The sequence below is a fragment of the Trichosurus vulpecula genome, chromosome 1 (assembly GCF_011100635.1).
Source record: "Trichosurus vulpecula isolate mTriVul1 chromosome 1, mTriVul1.pri, whole genome shotgun sequence".
NCBI lineage: Eukaryota > Metazoa > Chordata > Mammalia > Diprotodontia > Phalangeridae > Trichosurus > Trichosurus vulpecula.
This window is the reverse complement of record NC_050573.1, coordinates 71,123,659-71,145,326: the sequence shown is the minus strand read 5'-3', so window position 1 is coordinate 71,145,326 and position 21,668 is coordinate 71,123,659. Positions and strand designations below refer to the sequence as shown.

Below are 21,668 nucleotides of genomic sequence, written 5' to 3'. Positions count from 1 at the left end.
GGAAGCCTGGAGGCAAGGCTGATCAGGGAGGACCTCTTGGAGGAGGTGGCGGAGGCCCTGGATGTCAGCGTCCGTCGGCACTCTTCCCTAGCTGATCCAGGACATCTCGAGGCTGCACCGGAGGAGCCTGCGCCATTCCCGCCAGTTGGACTCCCCCAAGCCCTACATCGCTGCCCGCTTCTACTCTCTGCCCTCGCGCTTCGAGCTGGGGGACCAGAGACACTACAGCGGCTTCGACAACAAAGCCCTCGAGGCCGGACAGAGATACGTCTTCTTCGTCCTGGCGGTGCTCCAGAAGACCGAGCCCGTGAGCCCCGGCTGTCCTCCCCGCCCTCCCAGCTCTCCCACTCCCCCTCCTTGCCGTCCCTCAGTCCCCTTCCTGGGCTGGTCATGGTCAGAGGACGGAGGTCAGTCTGCCGAATCAGGCCCCAGAAGTGACCCCCCTGAACCTCTGCCTGCCTCAGTGTCCTCATGTGTAAAATGGAGATAACAGAGCACCTCCCTCCCAGGGCTGCCGTGAGGCCCCAAGGGGGTGATGGCGGGAAAGCACTTAAGTAGCCCAGTGTGTGGTGCGTGGTCAGTGCTGTATATGTATTAGCTATTGTTTATCATTATTATTATTGTGCTCCTGCCTTAAGGCCTGCCCCATAGCTCAGGAGAGGTGTCAGCAGAGTCCAGCCAGCCTTGGAGGAAAAGTCAGGAAGATCTGAGTCCCCCAAGCACCTGCCGAGTGACCCTGCACATACCATGTAGCCCCCAGTCCCACCAATAGAGAGAAGTCTTCAATACTGACCCCCCAGCCAAAGAAAACTCTGGGGCTTTGACAGCAAACAAGGAAATGCCATGTACACGCTGCTCCCTTTCTGGGGGCTCCCTTCCCGCATCCCCTTCTTACGCTAGAGACAGAGAGGAGAAAAGAACACCACCGCCTTCTGTTGGTACCAACGTTTTCCAAGCGCCTTGCCACTGAACAAGCTTGAGAAGGCCTAGAAAAGCAGTGGAGGTGTAGCCAGGAGAGCGCCGAGCTTGGAGTCTGGAGACCAGGGTTCAGATCCCAGCTCCGGCAGCTGTGCGACTCTGGGGCCAGATTAACATCTTGAAACCTTAGGTTCCCCGTCTATAAAATGGGTGCAAGGATGCCTGCCTTCTCTGCCTTCCTCGTGCTATTGCGAAGAAAGCAATCTTTGTTAAGCTTAAAAGCACTCTCGAACCAGGAGCTGTTGGTATCTTTATCACCTCCTTCGAGTAAAATCGTTTCTGTTTCACACATGAGCAGGCTGAGGCTCAAAGGGATAGACTTGTCCAACGGGTCCTGGGCCTATCATTTTGGTGTCCCCAGCTTAGATCTCTTGGATCCGAGGCCAGGATTTATACTGGCCATGAATCCCTACGGGGTAGGGGGGAGTGTGGGGGTAAAATAAGAGGAGCCCTGGGATCCAACAGGAAGCCCATGGCAACGAAAACCGCTTTGTCTTCCCCGCAGACCTTTGCGGCCAGCCCTTTCTCCAGTCCCATCCAGCTAGACAATCCTGACCCGCAGCCCATCATTGATGGGGAAGAGGGCCTCATCTGGGTCATCGGGCCTGTTCTGGCTGTGGTCTTCATCATCTGCATTGTCATCGCCATCCTACTTTATAAGAAGTAAGCCCCTCCTCCCCCACCCAGGCATTCCCCAGGAGTGCCAGGGCCGCAGAAGTCGGTGGAGAAAGCCTGACCTCGGGCTCACCGTGTGACTGGGGGTGGGTCATCCATCCTCTCCCAGGAAAATTGGGCTGCAGGTTTCCTGTCTGCAAATTGAGTGGGTCTGCCTAGACAGTTCTAAAAGCTGGACATCAATGCGGGCCCAGCCCTGACCATGGCTACCCTGTGGGCAAGAGAAGGAAGAGGCAAACCCAGGCCCTACACTTGGAGAGTGTCCAGATGGGAGCAGACCCTGACCCTCAGCTGAAGGGGCTCCTAGTCTGAGAGACCAGAGGAAGGAGAGATTGAGGTCCTGCCCTCAGGAGCTCTCTGGTTGGAGAGGGAGGTGGAGGACAGGGTGGCCTTTACTCGGGTGGGCAACACCCTCAGGAGCTTAAAGGAGGGAGACGTCTCTGTGTGCCAGAGGTTAGGGCAGAGTGGTCAGAGTGATCATCGGTGGAAGTGGGATCAGAGCCGGCCCAGAGGGGAACAGGGTGTTGTCTTTTAAGTATTTGAAGCCCTGTCCTAGGGAAGAGGGACGAGAATTATTCTCCTTGGCCACCAAGGTCAGGACCAGGGCAGTAGAGTGTGGATGGAAGGTAGTGAGAGGTAGATTTTAGCTCCACATAAGGAAGAAATCCCCAGTAGTCAGCTGCCCAGAGGTAGAGGGGGCTGCCTTTAGACATCATCAGTTCCTCCATTTATTGGAGATGTTAGAGCTGAGATTCCCGTTCAGGTATGGATTGAGCTTTGTGTCCCCCGAGGGCCCCAGCAGCGCAGAGTTTTGCTGATTCCTTGAGACAGAGAAAACGGCAGGCCCGGGCCTTCGGGATCTCCCAATCTGGTTTGGGAAATAGAGCTCATAGCCAGGGAACAAGAAGACGTCTGAGGAGGGTGGGATGAAAGTGAGGACTAGATCCCAAATGGTAGGGTCACTGTGAGAGGTATTCAGAGGAGGGAGAGATCTCTGGGAGCTAGGGGAGTGGGAAAGCTGGTCAGTAAATCCCAGAGGGAATGAGGCCTGAGCTGGGCCTTAATGGATAAGGGCTGGGAGGATTTTGATTGTAAGCTCTTGGGATAGAACAGAATTTGCACAAGAAACCACGGAGGGGACCATTTGGGACAGGGCAAATTGGAAGGGATGTGGGCTAACAAACAGAGAGACATTCTGACCCCTGATCATCTTCCTACCCCTGTCTCTTGGTCATCTGACATCCATCCTGCCCCACTCCTCTCTTCCTAACGTGTCTCTTTTCCCCTCCCATTTGCTGCTTCTTGGAAAAGCAAACCTGATAGGTAAGAGTCAGACCTCCATCCCCTCACCCAGCCACCCTGAGGCCCCCATTCTGGCAGCCCTGTAGTACTTAAACTAGAGGAGCCCTCTCTTGGGCAGTAGTTGGGAGGGGAGTATGAATATGGTCTCCACCATCCCAGGCACCATGGGGCCTGCCCCGCTGAGCCCCCAAGAATGGCTGGTGCCCTCTGGGCTGAACTGGAGCAGGCCAGCCCCTTCCTCCCAGCCCAGGTCAGCCCCGCTTCAGGATATGCACACCAAAGACAGCAAATGTCTAAAATCTGCTCAAGACCAGCAAAAGAGCCCTGAACTAGAGTCAGGAGACCACGGTTCTGGTCCCACTCTGCCCCGCACTCCCTGTGTATCTTGAGGCAAGGCCTTCTCTCATCCATAAAATGAGATGGCTGGACCAACTGACCTCTTCCTTCCCTTCCCTTCCCTTCCCTTGCCTTCCCTTCCCTTGCCTTCCCTTCCCTTGCCTTCCCTTCCCTTGCCTTCCCTTCCCTTCCCTTGCCTTCCCTTCCCTTGCCTTCCCTTCCCTTCCCTTCCCTTCCCTTCCCTTCCCTTCCCTTCCCTTGCCTTCCCTTGCCTTCCCTTGCCTTCCCTTCCCTTCCCTTCCCTTCCCTTCCCTTCCCTTGCCTTCCCTTCCCTTCCCTTCCCTTCCCTTCCCTTCCCTTCCCTTCCCTTCCCTTCCCTTCCCTTCCCTTCCCTTCCCTTCCCTTCCCTTCCCTTCCCTTCCCTTCCACCTCTAATCCTAGGATTCCATGACCCTCCCACCCTCCCAGGCCTCAATTTCCCCATCCGTACATCAGTGATAATGACACCAACGTCCCAGGGGAGTTGGAAGGATCAGATGAGACACTGGGTGAGAAGGAGCTTTAGAAAGTTCACTCACCAGCACCAGTTGATTGTACGACCAAGCCTTATTGTCCAAAGCTTACGTCAGCCAGTGTCTTCTGAAGGCAAGGGGAGGAATGAAGGGTCCCTCTGCTCTCATCACAGCCAAACCAAATACTCCCCCGGGCACATGCCATCATTCACCAATGCACAGGCGCCATATGCATGAAGGGGAGTGCTCACGCTGACCATCATTCACACAGACCCCTGAGTCTAACCTAAGCACACACTCATGAAGTCTCATTTCCCTGTCCCCAAAGCAAACGGAAGGACTCTGAGCCACGCACCAAATGCCTGCTGAACAATGCGGACCTCGCGCCACACCACCCAAAAGACCCAGTGGAAATGAGACGCATCAACTTCCAGACGCCAGGTATCTCAGGGCCCTTCCCACTGTCCTCCCCTTCTGCCCGGCAGGCCCCGGACACCTGGGATCTCCTGTGCCAACATCTCCCTGAGCTTTGAAAGGCCCAAATAGAGGGTGCCTTGGGGGAGTGGGGGAGGCCACCAGCTGTGGGCAGTCCCCATGTTACCCTCCCAGTCACCTGTTTAATTGAGTTAATCCATTGACTCCTTGCTGAGTGCCCCCTGTGCGTGTGTGGGCCTAACCAGGGTCTTGAGGGCATGTCTTCCCCATATGTACAGATGACCTCTCTCTAGAGAATCATGACGGTTTTTGACCTGCCGAGTTGGTTTTTATCTTTTTTTTTTTAAATGAACATACACCTCTGATTGCAATTGGCTCTATTAGAGGTTCCAAGCACACCTAAAGATCTTTGACAAGCTGTGAATTATAGCATCTTCTCCTCCTCTGTTCCCCAGCTTAGAGTTTGCTATCAGCTTCTTTGGGGAAGAATTTCATTGTGATTTTTGAGTCCCTAGTGAAGTGCAGCAGCTAGGAGAGCCATCAGGTTGTGAAGAGTAAACGCAGGGGCATCTCCCAGGGATTGGTGTCATGCAGTCACCTAGGCGTGACGGCTCTGCTCACACACGTCCACACATGTACATGCTCCCCAGCATTAGTTCTTTTACCAAGATGTGCTCGGGGTCTGGCGTCTCTCCTCCTGGGTGCCTACAGGGCACATGCCCCCAGCCTACCCCATTTCAGCTGCCCCTGGACTGATGATCTAGGAGAATTTGGAAAAGTCTTTTGTGATGCTCAGTTATGGGGGGGCCAATGTTGGAAGGAGGGTGGGGCAGTCTTGTTTCTGGCTGTCTGTTCCTGTTCAGTGATGTCCCATACTCAGTCTGTCCTGTCCCGTCTCCCATTTCTGTCCTGAAGTAATCGGGGCAGGCATATCCAATTAGGCATGCTCCTTTGGTGGGCTGAAAGCAGTAATCATTTGGGTTTTCTTTCTAGTCCCCCTTCTGTTCTTCCCTAAGGCTCTGGTGCATGGGAGGAGACTCCCCTCCCCCTTCCACCAAAAAAAAAAATAGAAAAAAAAAAGTTGGAGCAAGGAGGAGCCTGCCCACCTGAGACAGGCAGGGCCCCAAACCACTGGACTGTCCTGTCAGTTCAGCCAGAGAAAAATCAAACCAACTGGTTAGTGTCATATTCACCAAAGCAGTGGAAACAGGATCACCTGACCCACCACTGGGACAGAACTTAACAGACACCTTTGGTGGTCATGGCTAATGTCCAACAGCAGGTAAGGATGCTCATCAAAATGACCCATCGGGGCCCTGGGCCAGCACCTTATTTTTAAGGAGACCAGAGCCCAGCCCGAGTCTTCAGTGCCCAGAAGTCAGTGAAAATGTGGGAACTTTCACAGTGTATTTGAATTGGGGGGTTTCTTGTGTTTCCCTTCAGAAATCCTGGCATACCTAGTCAGCAGTTCCCTGGTAGCGACACTTGGATTCCAAGCTTTTACTTGGGCTAAGACAGGACCATCTGGGTCGGGAGGTGGACTGGAAACTGAGTCACTCATTTGCTGGGTGGTCATCAGTTTTACAAATATATGACTGGCCCCCTGTGTACCTGGCCTTGTGCTGTGCAGGGAGAAAGAGAGAAGGAGGAGATGTGGCTCCCTATTCTCGAGTCTGTTTGGAAGGACAACACACACACATGCACACGTGCACACACACAGTGAGAGTGAGCTGAGGCTGGGGTGTGTGCTCAGGGGTGCCAACAGTAGGAGCAGGGTAAATGTAGCATTGGGAGAAATCCCTGCGGGCTACAGCAGTGAGGGGAACCTTCCTGGAAGAGGAGAAGGAGCAAGAGGCTGGGTCCTCAAGAATGCTAGAATTTGGAAAGGCAGCTTGGAAAGGCAGCTTGGAGACGCAGGCCAAAAGCAGGAGCAAGCATGGCATGTCAGGATGGGACCCACACAAGCGATGGAGGAGGAAGGAGGCAGGGCAAGATGGTGGAGGCTTCGAATGCGGGGGGGGGGGGGGGGGGGGGGGGGGGGGCGGATACCACTTGTACTTGATTCTGGGGCCAGTGGGAGCCAGTGAAGGTCCTTGGGCCTTGTAGTTGGTCTTTAGCCACAACAAATGAACAGAGGTGGGGAAGGAGGGGGACTCGGCGAACAGAGCCTCTCCCATCAGCACAAAGACCGACTTTGCCTTACCTCTTAAATTTCTGTTGCTTTTTTTCTTTTGTTTGATTAGCATGACATTTAAATTGGAGGGGGCAGGGGAGACAGAGACAGAGACACACAGGGAGAGAGTAAGAGGGAGGGCGGAACAGAAAAGTTTCTGCATTTTTGTTTATTTATTGTTTACTGTTTTCTGCAGATTCTGGCCTCAGCAGCCCCCTCAGTGACCCCGAGTTTCACTTTGAAAGTTAGTTCCTGTGTCTTTCTGTTCCCGTGGGGGTCATTTTTTTCTGTTGGTTTTCTTTAGTTACTCCTCCCCACTTCTGTTGGCTTCTTCCCTTTCTGTTCGTCCCCACGCTCCCTCTGTATCCTGCAGGCCCTGCATCTCATCCCCACCTCCCCTCCACCCTCACCCCCACCCCCGGCCCACCCAGCCCTGCCCAGAGCAGCGCTCCTGGTTTTACAGGGGGAAGCACAGGGGCTGGGGGAGGGGACCTTATGCCAGAAGCTCCAGGCCCCAGAGATGTGAGGAGGCCTCCCCACCTCCCTCTCTCTCCCCCTCTCTCTCCTTTCTCTCTCTCTCTCTCTCTCTCTCTCTCTCTCTCTCTCTCTCCCTCTCCCTCTCCCTCCCTCCCCCTCTCTCCTCTCTCTCTCTCTCTTCTCTCTCACTCTCTCTCTCTTTCCCTCTCTCTCTCTCTCTCTCTCTCTTTCTGTCCCTCTTTTCTTTCTCTCTGTCACTCTCTCCTCTCCGCTTCTCTTCTCTTTTTTCTCTCCCCTTTCCTTTCCTGTCTTTTCCTCCTTCCTTCTCTCCTCTCCTCTCTCTTTTCCTCCCTCTCTCCTTTTGCCCCTTTCCCTTTCCTCTTTCCCATCTTGCCCCCTCTCCCTTCTCCTTTTTCCTCCCTCCCACCTTCTCTGGAGCCTCTCAGTCTGATAGAAGGAAGTCTGTCTGCTGACAGTGTCCCCCGTCCCCTTCCTTCACCCACCCCATAGTTTAGATGTTCTCAGAAATCCTGATAAATGTGAGTTTGAGGTACTAGGCAAAGATGCTTTTGTGTGCGTGTGTGTGTGTACGTGCTCACTTAACATATGTATATGGTTATTGTGTGCATGTAGTGAATATTTAGACTGTGTTTTGACAACCCAGCTGTGTGTAAATAGGGGTAGATAGGGGCAGTGGGCTCTATGTTTGGCTGTGTGGTGTGCGTATAAGCGGGGCACACATAAGCAAGAACATATTTTGGTGACACAGGTGTATAATGTCTATGCAGCACATATGGGGTGGCTATGTGAGTGTGTCTTTGGAAGCATGTACGTATGTTGAAGCTGTGCCCAAACAGCTGTGGGAGTATTACAAGATTATGGGAGGCATATGTAAATATACACATTTATGAGGAGAGGTGTGTTTGTGTGTGTGTCTATACATAGTGGAGTGTGTATATATGTTTATTGTGTACAATAGGGGCATAGAGATGTGGGTAATATGTTTGTGAGGAGGTATATATGAGGGTTTACCTAGGGATAGAAGTATGTGTGTATATTTAACAATAAACATTTATTAAACACCTATTGTGTGCCGAGCTCTATGCTAGGCACTGGGAATATAAAAATAAAACAAGCCCTACCCTGAAGGCGCTTCCATTCTAATGGGGGAATAAACATAATACAAGACAGGGAATGATGGAGCCAAAAGAGACTGGGAGCCTTCACAATAATCTGGGGGTGGGGGGAGAGAAGGCGATGAGGACCTGAATTAAGGTGGAGGCTGTGTGAGTAGAGATGAAGGGTGGGTTGGAGGGACGGAGTGGAGGAAGAAGTGACAGGATTTGGTGACTGATGGATAGGCAGGTGAGGGAGGAGTCAAGGGCAATGCCAAGGCTACAAACTCGGGTCATTGGAGGAAAAGATAGTGGTGCCTTCAGCAGAACTAAGGGAGTGTGCAAGATGAGACAAAACTTAGCAATTTGTGAGAAGGAAAAATAAAATCTCTTGGAGTTAGGAGGCAGAGAGCATGAAAGCCTACTAGGAGGAGGTGGCATGGGCAGCGAGCTTTGAAGAGAGGGACTCTGAAGGACAGACTAGGAAGGGAAGACATATGGGCATGAGGGTTAGCCTTGTGGATAGATCCATGACCATAGGAGATGATAGTAGGCACAAAGGGGTGGGGAGGAGTGAGATGGAGAGATCAGCTGGAGCCAAGTGGCAGATGTCCTTCAACTCCAGGCTGAGAACTTTGTCTTTTACTCTGACGGCAATGGGGAGCCACCAGAGGTTTTTTGAGCAAGGGGGTGAGGGGCATGGTCAGCCTGCACCTTAGGAAAATTAGATTGGCAGCTATGCGAAGGATGGTTTGGAGAAAGGGGAGAATGGAGTCAGGGAGGCCTGTGAAGAGGCTGCTGTGTTAGTCTAGGTGAGCAGCAATGAGGGCATGAACCGTGAACAAGGTGGGAACGCAGTAAGAGGAGTTGGTACCTTGAGGGTAGTGCGACAGGACCTGGCAACAGATGAAGTGTTGGTGGTGAGGAAAAGGGAAGAGTCTGGGCCGGCCAGCCCTGCCTGGGGCTGAGAGCCTGAAGGACTGGCAGGGACAGCGGTGCCAGCAGCAGCAGCAGCAGCAGCATAGCATCCCAGAGGGACAGAGGAACTTAGGAGTTCAGTTTGAGACATGGAATCGCGTTGGATTTGAGGTACTGGGAGGACATCCAGGTGTGTCCCACAGGGGATGGCTGTGGGAATTCAGAAGTGAGGCTGTGGCAAATGGCATCAAGTTGGGAGTCATCTGTGCTTTGGGTAAGAACAGAACAGAAGAAGGTGCAGAAGGAAAAGAGAACCCAGAAGACCGTTGGTCTTTTTCAGGAACAAGGGATTTTACGTGGGTGTGTGTACAAACACACACATACACACACACCCCCAAATAAATATATATACACACAGGTATATATGGGGTGTGGTTTTGTAGTGTGTATATATGTGTGTATGTCTCTGCATGTACACAAATATATACACATACTACGGGAATGTATAGTTGTGATATATACACATGTCTATATAGAGAGCTATGTATGTATACACACAGACACATATATACATAGATTATGGGGGTGTATATTTGTGATATATATGCACGTGCATATACAAATATACATGGGAGTATATGTTGATGATATCTGCATATATGTACAGGAGTATGTTTGCGATACATACACATATATGTATATCCATCCCTACACAAATATATAAACATACGCATATACGTGTGTGGGTACATATCCACATATGTATGGGAGTATATATTTGTGGGTGAGCATATGTGTACGTGAGAGTAAGAACACGGGGGTGTGGGGGGGGGTGTCCTCACACATGGAGAATGAATGATGAATGAAAAGCCTTTGTTAGTAATAATGATCGCTGGCATTTATGGAGTACCTAGCACGTGCCAGGCATCGTGCCAGGTGCTTTACAACTCTTATTTCTTTATTTTTCTCTTGGTATTCTTTGGGAGGCAATCAGAATTGAGTGACTTGCCCAGGGCCATACAGCTCGTAAGCATCTGAGGCTGGACTCAGACTCAGGTCCTGACTCTAGGGCTGGGACTCTACCCACTGCGCCACCTAGCTGCCCCTCTGTAATTTCTGTTTTGATTCTCACAACTACCCTGGGAGGTAGGTGATACAATCGTCCCCGTTACCGTTGAGAAAATTGCGGGAAACGGAGAGGTTAAGTGACTTGCCCAGTGTCACTCAGCTTGTGTCTGAGGCCGGATTTATTTAGCACGTGCATTAAGTATTTATCATGCTTTGTGCCAAAGGCTGTGCCAAGGCTGAGGACCCGAATGGAAACATGATGCAGCTCCCTCAAGGAGCTCAGATTCTAAACCGGAGAGATAATTGGCAAGGAAGAGGTGGCCAAGGAGGAGCATTTTAGTAAGTCCCAGGCAGGCCAAGCAGAGCCAGGGACAGTGGATTGACACGGCCCGTTCAGTAGCAGAGGGGCTCTTCATCGGATGAGGGTTCCAGATCTGAATGCTGGGGTGGAGAGAAGGGGAGAGCAGTGTAGGTGGCAAGAGGCTGTCCAGGATGGGATAGGAAGCGTGTCTGGGTTCTGATCTGGGGTGTGACATGTGGAGGCGAGGGGCCTGGGCACGGCTGGGTGTGGATTGAATCGCCCAACCACGGGCCTGCTTTCTTATTGCCATCAAATCTTTGAGGAAGGTCTGTCCACCCATCTAGCGTATCCTTAATGTGAATACAAGAGAGCAAATAGGATTTCAGTCAATCATCCCCAACAGCCACATTTTTAAAGTCACACCGCTGACTAAAAGAGAGGGTCAGAGAAAGAAGATCCAGTTGTGTTTATTGGTTGTTGCGTACAAAAAAAGGACTTAGGAGAGCAGAAAGCACCCTTAAAGGGTCTCCTCCGACTGGGTGCTCATGGTGTAATGGGAAGAGTGGAACATGTATAGAGGCAGATGGGACTTGGTGTTGGGGGAAGCTTCCTAGCACTTAGAGCTGTCGAGAAGTTGAGTGGGCTGCCTCACGAAGGTGCCCCCTAACTGGGGACCTTCAAGCGCAGGCTCACCCTTTTATTAAAAAATATTTATGTATGTATTTCTCTTTAAAAAATTTCCCCAGTTCCATGTAAAAACAATTTTTAACTTTCGTTTTTAAAACTTGGAGTTCAAATCAGCCTCAGCCTTTTTGAGGGTGAGGAGGGAGTTATAAAGGCCAGTGGTCTTCAGGTCCAGCCTGGACCCTAGACCTGATGCAGAATGCAAGAGGAGAGGGTTGCAGGCGGGATCCCAGGAGGGAAGTTGTGGGGAGCTTCCAGCCTTCCCACAACGCTTAGGACATGCATGCAAGAGGCAGCATAAGAGAATCTCTAGGAACAGGACCAGAAAGGGACGTGGGCTGAATATTGGTCGAGAACAAGGAATTATGAGCGAGGAGCCCAGGCATAGCACTGGGAGACCTAGAGCGAGACCCGAGGCTTTGGTAAAATATCTGTAGAGGATTCGGGGTGGGTGGGGAACATGGGCAAGAATTTTGTAGGACGAGCAGGTGTGCACGGGTCTTGGCGTGTGCTAAAGGAAGGAGTGCCCACCTGAGCGAAAACTCATCAGCATCTGAGAGTGAGTTGACGAGGGGCTTGGCCATTGGTCTTGGCCTGGGATTGCACAGATTCCCAGCGTGAAAATTTCCCGCACCAACGTAGAGGCATCACTACTCTGGAATGTGTGGTCTTAGTTACTTGGGGTACCAAGAGCAGCTTAGTGAGTGACCTTAGTAGTCACACAACTGCTGCTTCAGACACGGAGTCTCCTGACTCTAAACCTAGCCCACTATGCCACACAGCTTTTTATTCATCCCCCTCTCTCTGTCTCTGTCTCTGTGTGTGTCTTTGTCTCTCTATCTCTCTCTGTTTCTCTATCTTTGTCTCTCTGTCTCTATCTCTCTCTGTCTCTCTGACTCTTTCTCTCTCTATCTGTCTCTCTATCTTTCTCTGTCTCTGTCTCTCTGTATCTGTCTGTCTCTGTTTCCATCTATCTCTATCTCACTCTCTCTCTGTATCTTTCTCTGTCTCTCTTTGTCTCTGTCTTTTTTTCTCTCTGTCTCTCTCTGTCTCTGTCTCTGTCTCTCTCTCTCTCTATCTATCTATCTTTCTCTCTCTCCCCCTCTCCCTCTCTCCCTCCCGCCCCATCTCTGCTCACCCTCTCACCAGCTCCCACCTTCATTCAGACCTAGGTCAGTCCCTAAGTCTCTAGCACCATTGACCCTACCTAAAAGTCCCCCCTGATAAAAACCATTCACACATCTACAACCACACACTCAAGTGTGTCTGGGCCCTCAAACTTCCCCAAAGCCCTGCTCTCCTATGAGGGTAGGAGCTGTCTGGTTCCTGTCTTGGTGCCCCCAGCCCTGGCCCCTCATAGGCACCTAAAGAATGATTGTTGGATTGAATCACTTTAGGACAAATGAGGTTGAGTGGTTTGTGGTCAGTCACAGAGTGAGGAGGTAGGCCCCCACTGAGGATTCCCCAGCCTCTGACCCGGAGCCATCCAGAGACAAAGCCCAGCTGGCAACCTCCATGTCCCAGCCATGAGGTTCCCCCGCCCAGCTTTGTGTGAGAGGGCCTGGGCTCAGCTCAGCCCCCCTCTGGAAGACAGAAGGTCCCTCCCCTCTAAACCCCATGAGCCCATTCCTCACTGATCCTCCAAAACCTTCCAGCCGTGACACCTTGGGTGTGCCTCTAGGCGCCCTTCTTCTACATTTGATGCCCCGATGAAGGGATGACCACAGTCACCACCTTCTTGTCGGAGAGTCTCTCTCTGCCTCTCAGGAGTCTGTCTTCCCCAGACTCCAGTTCCAGGCCGGCGCTAGGCCCACAGCAGCACCTGCCTCCCAGCCCCTGTTTATCAGGGGGTTTGGGTTGTAGACCCTGATATCCACTTCCCTTCATGTCCTTCCTGCTCAGAGCAGGTCACTGGCCTGACCCAGTCCTGATGCTTAGCCATGGTGGATGCCTAGCCATGAACAATGAGCCCCTTTTAAGGCTTAAGGACTTTGGAAACAGAGTTCTAACTGTGGCCTTGTCAAATGAACCTCTCAAAAGTGGGGTGCCATCAAGGTAGCAGCCAGGACCCTCATAGATCCAGACCTTAGCGTCCACGGGGGTGCAGTGGAGAGAGCACACGGCCTAGAGTCAGGAAGTTCCCTTCTGGCCTCCAGTGCTGGCTGTGCGGCGCTGGGCAAGTCACTTAACTTCTGATCACCTCAGTTTCCTCAGCCCTAGAATGGGAATGCTGACAACGCCTACCTGTCAGGGTTGTTGTAAAGTGCTTCACGCAGTGCCTGGCACATAGTAGGCACTTCATAAAATGCTTATTCCCTTGCCCTTCCCTTTCCCCACCTCTTAGCGCCCCCCACGCCCAGCAAGAGCTTCCTGGGAAGAAACGGGCAGCACGGGAGGCAGAGGGTCAGGCTGTGAAGGTGGCGTCCACATTACACAGTGCCCTGGAGGAAAATCTGAAATTACAAACCAGAGCAGTTTGGGAGCGGTGATTCCTTTTACAGGAGGACGATTCATTTTACAGCATTATCCAGAGGAGTCCAGTGGCCAGGGAAGCTGGGTTCATGTCCCACCCCTGACACCGCCATAAGATGTTAGCCGAGTCACTTCAAGTCTCTAGGCCTCACCTCCTCATCTTCACATGAGAGAATGGCCTCAAATGGTCCCTGGGGTCCCTTCCAGGTCTGTATCCTGTGGGCTCAAAGTTCCCTGAATACAAAACATGGTGCCGCCTTCACCCACAACAGCCAAGTCTGCCTCCGTTGCCTCCGTGTGGCACAGTTCACACTGGGCTCCCAAAGCCTGGCCCAGCATGAGCCAGAGCTTGGACAACGTCTCTGGGTGAGGCAGAAAGAGCATTCCCTCTACAGTCAGGACCCGAGTTCAGATTCTAGCTCTTCACTCGATGTGTGACCTTGGCCAAAGATCCTCAAACCTCTCTGGGCTTCATGGTCCTTCTCCGTAAAATGAAGAGGTTAGACCAGATGGCCTGTAAGGGCCCTTGCAGCTATCGGTCTCTACTGTGTTCTGTATGTGAGCCTATAAATACAGCCATGAGGACAGAATTTATTCTGTCATTCAAGGACCAGCCTAGCCTGCTAAGCATGGACAGGCTCGTCCCTACCAAGGGATACCCACCACATTTCGTGAAATGGTCTGCTAAGGGGACAGGCCCACCGTTGGTGGAGGAAGCATTCACACTAGTAGAAAACGGGGGAATCCAAGTAGAATAAATCTAATGCTTATTCCCAGAGTGACCTTGGACAAATAAGTCACTTAACTTTCTGGGGCTCAGTTTCCTTATCTGTAAAATGACCTGGGCCAGGGTTGGGGGATGCAGGGTCCCTTCCAGCCCTAGGCCTGTAAGTCCACGATCTACAGGCCTATTTCTAAAACCTCTTGGACTTGGTAGCATGCTTACAAAGGTAGAGAGTGCGAGGATTACCACCTCCATTTTACAGGTCAGAATAAGGCGCATAGACTTGCCCACAGACATGCAGCTAGGGCGTATCTGAGCTGGAATTCCAGTCCAGGCCTCTTCTGTGACTTCAAGCCTAGCTCTTGTAAATGCCTCTCTGGACAGACCCGTTTGTTTCCCTTATGCCACCAGCCTCAGTCCTCTCCCTGTTCATAATAACAGGCCTCCTCCTCTACATCCTGGCCCTATGGGAGCCATGGCTGACCCCCTCTGAATGGGGGAGAGGGGTGACCCTTCTGTCCCTGGTCAGATGGAGCTAGGGCAGACTAACCACAGCCTTCATACACTTATGTGCACACACACTCTCCCCGAGCTTTCCCTTCTCAGAACCACCTCCCTCTCTCCTCCAAACAGAGTGCCATCTCCCTAAAGAGGGATCTGTCTCTCCCCTAATGATGGCTCTTCAGGAAAATAGAGATCGGTGGTCAGAAGAGAAGGAAGGATCATCCTAAAAGAGGAATTGATCTTCCCCCGAGTGGATCGATGTTTCCAACAAATTAGATTAAGCTTCCAAAAACGAACTGGGCCACAGAGGGGAGGAGGGGAATGAGCCTTTTAAAGCAGGCACTGAAGGCCTGCCTCAGTCCTTGATGAGAGCACCCGCCCCTAACCACAGTTTGGGATACCTCGGAGTGCCCCACGGGGCCCCAGGAGCTTGAGGACGGGCCCATCTCCCACTTAGGGATGCCCGGGTGCTGCCAGGCCTTCATCGGTCCCTCGCAGAGAACCTTCTTACCACCCATGTCGTGGTAGAGGGAGCAGTTCTTGCCCTCCGCCTGTCTGTTTGACATTGGCCTGGTCCCTTCCCTTCCCTCTAAGCCTCAGTTTCTTCTCTAAGGGTCCTTTCCAGTCCTCAGTCATATGATGCTGTGACCTCGGGGTGGGGGTTGGGGCGGGGAGAGGAGCAGCTGGTCCCCTTGTGGCTGCTTAATTGATGGGGGGCAGGGCGGGGATGGTAGGCGGTGAGTGACACCGAGTCCTCACGTTAATGTATGTTAGCCTTTCCAAAGCATCTTCCCATCCATTCAGTTTATCCTCTTGTTGGATGGTGGACAGGTGATATGACTTCCATTTTACAGGTAAGGAGACTGAGGCCCAGAGATCCAAGGTCAGGGACAGAGCTAGGCCTAGCTTCCAAGGCTCTCCTGTCTTCCAGCCTAGGGAGTTTCCTGTCCCTACAAAGGGGCCCCAGGTTGGTGAGGCAGGAGGACTTTGGTTACACCTCCATGCCCGCCCCACCCTGTTGTCTGCCTCTTGTCCCCCAAGGGCAGGAGTGAAGGGGAGAAGGAAGGCTGTGCACTGTAAAACTAGGGAGCAGCGCTCGCTTTGCCCCGCTCTGTTCAGCTGCTCACACTCCTGCCACCTCTCGCTTCACCATGACACATTCTCGGGCTCGAAATTCTCAGCAGTCACCCTCATCCCCTGCCCCACCCCTGGTAGGCTCTGAGGTGGTGGGGCTGAGCCATGGCCCAGAGTGGAGACAGGGCATCTTACAAGGACCCTGGGGCAGGAGGCTATACACACAGAGACACACACACAGTGACAGAGGGTGCATCCTTAAGATGTTCACAAGTTCTGGACTCACCAGCAGGGAGGGCATTTCCCTAGAGAGGGGAATGGTTATACTGAGTCATTCCCACCCTCCCAGCGGAAGCAATGGCATTAGTGAGGCAGCCAGCCAAGGTCAGGGCCTTAAGACTCAGGCTAAAATCAGGGATCATGGCCGAGGTAACTGGCCACAGGAAGTATTGGTCCTACAGCATCGCTAAACCCAAGGGACCATTTCCTAACCTCCACAGGTGAAATATTGAGTTTTAGTCTTCCCAGATACAAGCTGCCAAGAAACTCATAAAAGTGTTTATTCTCCGGTCCCTGCAAGCCTGGCCAGAGTTTTGTAAGAACCAAACATGTCCCATGAAAGCTGTTCACTGCCTGGCTCTGCCTGTGGTCCCCCAGGCCACAGATGAAAACCCATCTCCCTGAGGGTGGGGACAAAGCTGAGAACCATCCACCTGGTCAACGGACTTTGGGAGGTGCCACCAGCCTGAGTCCCTGTGCCAAGCAGGGAGGGCCCCAAGGGTGACAGAGCCAGAGACCTCCCATCTTGCCCATCTGCATGGCCATCTCCATCTGGGCCCCACCCAGACCTCCCTCCCCTCTCTGTAACAGCTGTGACATGGGGTCAGCTCCTTCCCCTCCAGTTCACCCGGTCTAGAACCTCTTAGGAACCAAGCACCGTCAACAGTCTTTTCCCTCCCTCCCTTCCTCCCTGTCTCCTTCTGATCACCCCTACTCTAGAGGCTGTGGTGGGCAAAGGAGACCACCTCTCTCCCCCTGCCCCCTCCCCCTCTCAAGACATTAATTTCGAGCCCTGCCTGCCTTCTCTCTTCTAACGCCGCCCTTCCATTGCAGAACTCACATTGTAGAGCCTCCCTCACCCCCCATCGTCCCCACTTCATGCATCCCTTGGGCTGGGCCGGGGGCCGTCCCGGCCCCTCCACAGGCCATGACCACCCTCCCTCCCCGCCCCCACCTGGCGGGTCTGCTCTCCCCCCAGGTATGCTCAGCCACCCTCCAATCCCCATCACCGAGATGGCTGAGCACACAGAGCACCTCAAAGCCAATGACAACCTGAAGCTGTCCCAGGAGTATGAGGTAAGTGGCTGCAGATCCCCCACCACACACACACACATGCACACACACACACACACATCCCGGCCTAGGCCTCTTCACTGAGGTAGCCACCTACCTTGGTGGAAAGAGCACAGGATTTGAGATCGGGACTCGAGTTGGAATCCTTGCTCCTCTGTCTGCTGGTTGCACAACCTTGGGCTTACTTAAACCTATTTGTAAAATGAGGCCATTGGAGATGACCTCCAGGGTTACTGCGGTCCCCATAATCTCTGTGAATAAAACAGGCCACAGCACTACCAGAGCTTAGTCGAATGGAGGAGAGGGCTGGGCGTGGTCGGGGGAGCTTCTGCAGGAGGAGTCGCCAAAGCTGGGTGTTGTGTTGTACAAAGGGAAGTGCCTCAGTCCTGCCAATGACACGGCAGTGTAGGGCAGTGGGAAGTGCCTCCACTCAGAGCTGGGGGCACTTGGGTCTCTCACTGACTGGCCACATGGCTTTAGCTGATCCCATAGGGCTCGGTTAGGGATCCTTATCTGTGAAATGGGGGGGCTGGGGGGGTGGCTAGTCTGTCCGAGCAATTCCACTTCTCTCATTTGATGCTGTCACATGGCCCAGGTAGGTAGAACAAGGACCACCCTGTGACTGCTTTATCCTAAGCATGCCCCCCACCCCTGCCTCCAGCAGCCTTGCCAGAAGAGGCTGCACCAGCAGCAGTAGCCCTGAGCAGCCTTTGTGTCTGGCACCCTTCTCACCTCCCTTCTTCTTCACTCTGTCCAACCTCTTCTCCCTGTCCATCTTCTTTCTTTCTCTTCCCTTCTGCTCCCTCTGTCTTCTTCCCTTTCCTCTTCCTGTCTCTCTTGTCTGCTCTCTCCCTTCCTTTTCCCCCTTTTTTCTTCTCTCTGTCCCCCTTCTACTCACTTTCCTCATTCTATCCCCTTTCCTCCTCCTCTTTGCCCTCTTTTTTACTTTGTCCTTTCTCTTTTCTCTGTTTCCCTTCCTTCCTCTTATCTCCCAACACCTCTCTCCTCCATCCCTCCTTCTCTTTCCCTTCTGTCCCTCCATTTTGGATCTTGTTTTCTCTCACCCCCCCCCCTCTCTCTCTCTCTCTCTCTCTCTCCCTCCCTCCCCCCTCTCCTCTCCTCTCCTCTCCTTCTCTCCCCTCCATACCTCCTTCTCTTTCCTTTCTCTCCCGCCATTCTGGATCTCCCTTTCTCCCCCATCCCTCCTTCTCTTTCCCTTCTGTCCCTCCATTTTGGATCTTGTTTTCTCTCACCCCCCCCCTCTCTCTCTCTCTCCCTCCCTCCCTCCCTCCTCTCCTCTCCTCTCCTCTCCTTCTCTCCCCTCCATACCTCCTTCTCTTTCCTTTCTCTCCCGCCATTCTGGATCTCACTTTCTCTCACCTCTCTCTCTTCTCTCCTTCTCTCTCCTCCATACCTCCTCCTCTTCCTCTTCTCTCTTGCCATTCTGGATCTCCCTTTCTCCCCCACCTCTCTCTCTCCTCCATCCCTCCTTCTCTTTCCCTTCTGTCCTGCCATTCTGGATCTCGCTTTCTCTAACCTTTCTCTCTCTCTTCTCTTCTTCTCTCTCCTCCATACTCCTCCTCTTCCCCTTCCCTTTTGCCATTCTGGATCTCCCTTTCTCCCCCACCTCTCTCTCCCCTCCATACCTCCTTCTCTTCCCCTTCTCTCCCGCCATTCTGGATCTCCCTTTCTCCCCCATCCCTCCTTCTCTTTCCTTTCTCTCCCGCCATTCTGGATCTCACTTTCTCTCACCTCTCTCTCTTCTCTCCTTCTCTCTCCTCCATACCTCCTCCTCTTCCCCTTCCCTTTTGCCATTCTGGATCTCCCTTTCTCCCCCACCTCTCTCTCCCCTCCATACCTCCTTCTCTTCCCCTTCTCTCCCGCCATTCTGGATCTCCCTTTCTCCCCCATCCCTCCTTCTCTTTCCTTTCTCTCCCGCCATTCTGGATCTCACTTTCTCTCACCTCTCTCTCTTCTCTCCTTCTCTCTCCTCCATACCTCCTCCTCTTCCTCTTCTCTCTTGCCATTCTGGATCTCCCTTTCTCCCCCACCTCTCTCTCTCCTCTATCCCTCCTTCTCTTTCCCTTCTGTCCTGCCATTCTGGATCTCGCTTTCTCTAACCTTTCTCTCTCTCTTCTCTTCTTCTCTCTCCTCCATACCTCCTCCTCTTCCCCTTCCCTTTTGCCATTCTGGATCTCCCTTTCTCCCCCACCTCTCTCTCTCCTCCATACCTCCTCCTCTTCCTCTTCTCTCTTGCCATTCTGGATCCCTTTCTCCCCCACCTCTCTCTCTCCTCCATCCCTTCTTCTTTTCCCCTTCTCTCCCACTATTCTGGATCTCCCTTTCTCCCCTGCTTCTCTTTCTTGTCCTGCAGTCTATTGACCCTGGACAGCAATTCACATGGGAACACTCTAACCTGGAGGTGAATAAACCGAAGAATCGTTACGCCAATGTCATAGCCTATGACCACTCCCGGGTCATCCTTCTCCCCATGGAAGGTAAGAGGACCTCTCACCTGAACTCCCAAGGACTCCTGGGCAGGGGTTAGCAGCCCTACTTCTCAGATAGGAAAGCTAAGGCCAAGAGAGAATATTAAGACATCTGTCCCTGAGTCATTGGCTACACCAGGACTGGAATTCAGCCTCCGATTCCTACCTCTGGACTCTTCCCATCAGACCATGCAAATCAGGCCTCGATTATGCTCCAGTTGCAGTGAGAGTTTAATCAACTCTCCACAAACCAGAACCCCTCAAAAAGAGAGAGAAAGCATCCCCCTAGGTGGCAAAGGTAGTCTGGTCTCTAGGCCTTTTGTGCCCCATCCTATCTGTCCCCTAATGGACAGGAGGTAGTGAGCCCCCCATCCCTGGGAGTCTTCAGGCAGAGAGTGGATGAGGGGATTTTTGTTCAGGTATGGGTTAGGCTGGATCATCTCTGAGGTCTCTGCCCTAGCCCCATGCTTCCGTGGCTCTTTTCCCCAGTGTGTCTGGTAGACAGCAGCAGCACCACAGGACTGATAGGCACTCTGTAGCCATCTGTCCCTTAGCTGAGCATTTAAATCAAAGTACAGGAGCACACGCACCCACCCACACACACTGGCAAGCCCAGCCCAGAGCTTGCCTGGGCAGTGGATGAGGTGGCAGGAGCAGACCGCCTCAGGCCCTTCCATTGGGACTAGTGAGACAGGACTCTCATTTGAGAATTGTGCTAGAGGTGTGGGTGTGTGCTCAGGCCCTCAGTGACCAGGAGAGTCCAGAGAATGGAGAGGGCCCTGGGGGCTGGGGCAGTCAGGGAAGGTGTCCAGGAAGAGGGAAGGCAGCCTGCCTGCTCCTTCTGGAGTCTGGAAGGTGAGGCTCTAGAGGGAAGCAGGTGAGGACACTGGGCATGGAAGGAGCCAGCTTGGCAGGCCCAGAGGAGGCAAGAGGGGAGATACTTTAGTCCCTGCTCACCCTCTCCCCTGGATCACCCCTGAGGGACAGACCATGCCCTGGATCACCCCTGAGGGACAGACCATGCCCAGAAGTATCCTTGTCCACTGGAGCTGGGCAGGGATTTAAGAGGTAGTGGATGAGGAAAGAAAGATTCTCTCATCCATCACTACAGAGAGTAAGACAGGAGCTCACTGCTCACCATCAGCCCACAAAGCCCCAAAAGTCACCAAGCAAGAGTGGTCCTGCCCTGGCCCCTCTGCAGACTGCCTTTCGTGCCTGGGGCCTGGGGAGAGGATTGCCTTTAGAACCAAGGGCCATGCCAAGCTCTGCACTCCCCAGGGACAGCCCGCACCACGTCCTGCTAAGGGATGGCCCAGGCCTCAGCCCAGGACACACCATCAGCCCCATATCCCCCAGAGGAGGACCCTTGTGGTTCCGTCCCCAAGGGACAGCTTCACTTTGGAGTTCCCCTGCCTGGAGATGGGCCTTGTAGCTCCTCAGAATCCCCTCAATCTCTCTAACATAGGCATTGTGGGCAGTGATTATATCAACGCCAACTACATCGATGGTTACCGAAAGCAAAACGCGTATATCGCCACGCAGGGGCCCCTGCCTGAGACCTTCGGCGACTTCTGGCGCATGGTGTGGGAGCAGCGCTCCGCCACCGTGGTCATGATGACCAAGCTGGAGGAGAAGTCACGGGTAAGGAAGGGCCATGCTGAGTGAGGGAGCCCCCAGCTCCCAAGGGAACAGAATGGGGGAGGGAAATCATCTCACTTTACTGAAGGGGAGACAGCCACTCAGCATGGCTGTGACCTACCAGAGTCACACAGACCTTAAGCATCAGGGCCAGGTCTTGAGCCCAGGTCTCTAACTCTAAATTCAGTTCAGTCCAGCAAACTGTACCAGGTGCTCTTCTGGGCAGTGGGTTAGAAAAACAGGAATGAGACAAAGAAGCTTCCCTTCTGCTGGTGTAATACAGTATGTACCTAGCCCAGTACCGGGCATACCCGGGTATTGAGCACACCCCCTCCCATCATCATCATCTTCATGTCACACCCACTGTGTGTAGGCCACACCTGGGAATGCAAAAAGGTATGAAATTAAAGGGCTTGTGTTTTAATTTGCAATAAATAAAA

General features: G+C 52.9%; 1 protein-coding gene across 4 annotated transcripts in view; it reads left to right on the top strand.

Moving 5' to 3' along the window:
- The window catches only part of PTPRS (protein tyrosine phosphatase receptor type S), a 145,694-nt gene that overhangs the window by 111,788 nt on the left and 12,238 nt on the right, over positions 1-21,668 (top strand). For 2 of the 4 annotated variants that reach the window (XM_036741807.1, XM_036741806.1), the window contains 7 exons: positions 92-307; positions 1,484-1,641; positions 4,132-4,244; positions 6,608-6,655; positions 17,007-17,104; positions 19,476-19,599; positions 21,056-21,231. In XM_036741807.1, coding sequence (XP_036597702.1) covers positions 92-307; positions 1,484-1,641; positions 4,132-4,244; positions 6,608-6,655; positions 17,007-17,104; positions 19,476-19,599; positions 21,056-21,231 — 933 coding nt within the window. Of the gene's footprint in view, positions 1-91; positions 308-1,483; positions 1,642-2,964; positions 2,977-4,131; positions 4,245-6,607; positions 6,656-17,006; positions 17,105-19,475; positions 19,600-21,055; positions 21,232-21,668 lie in introns of all 4 variants that reach the window. The other 2 variants (XM_036741805.1, XM_036741808.1) reach the window with 2 other exon arrangements.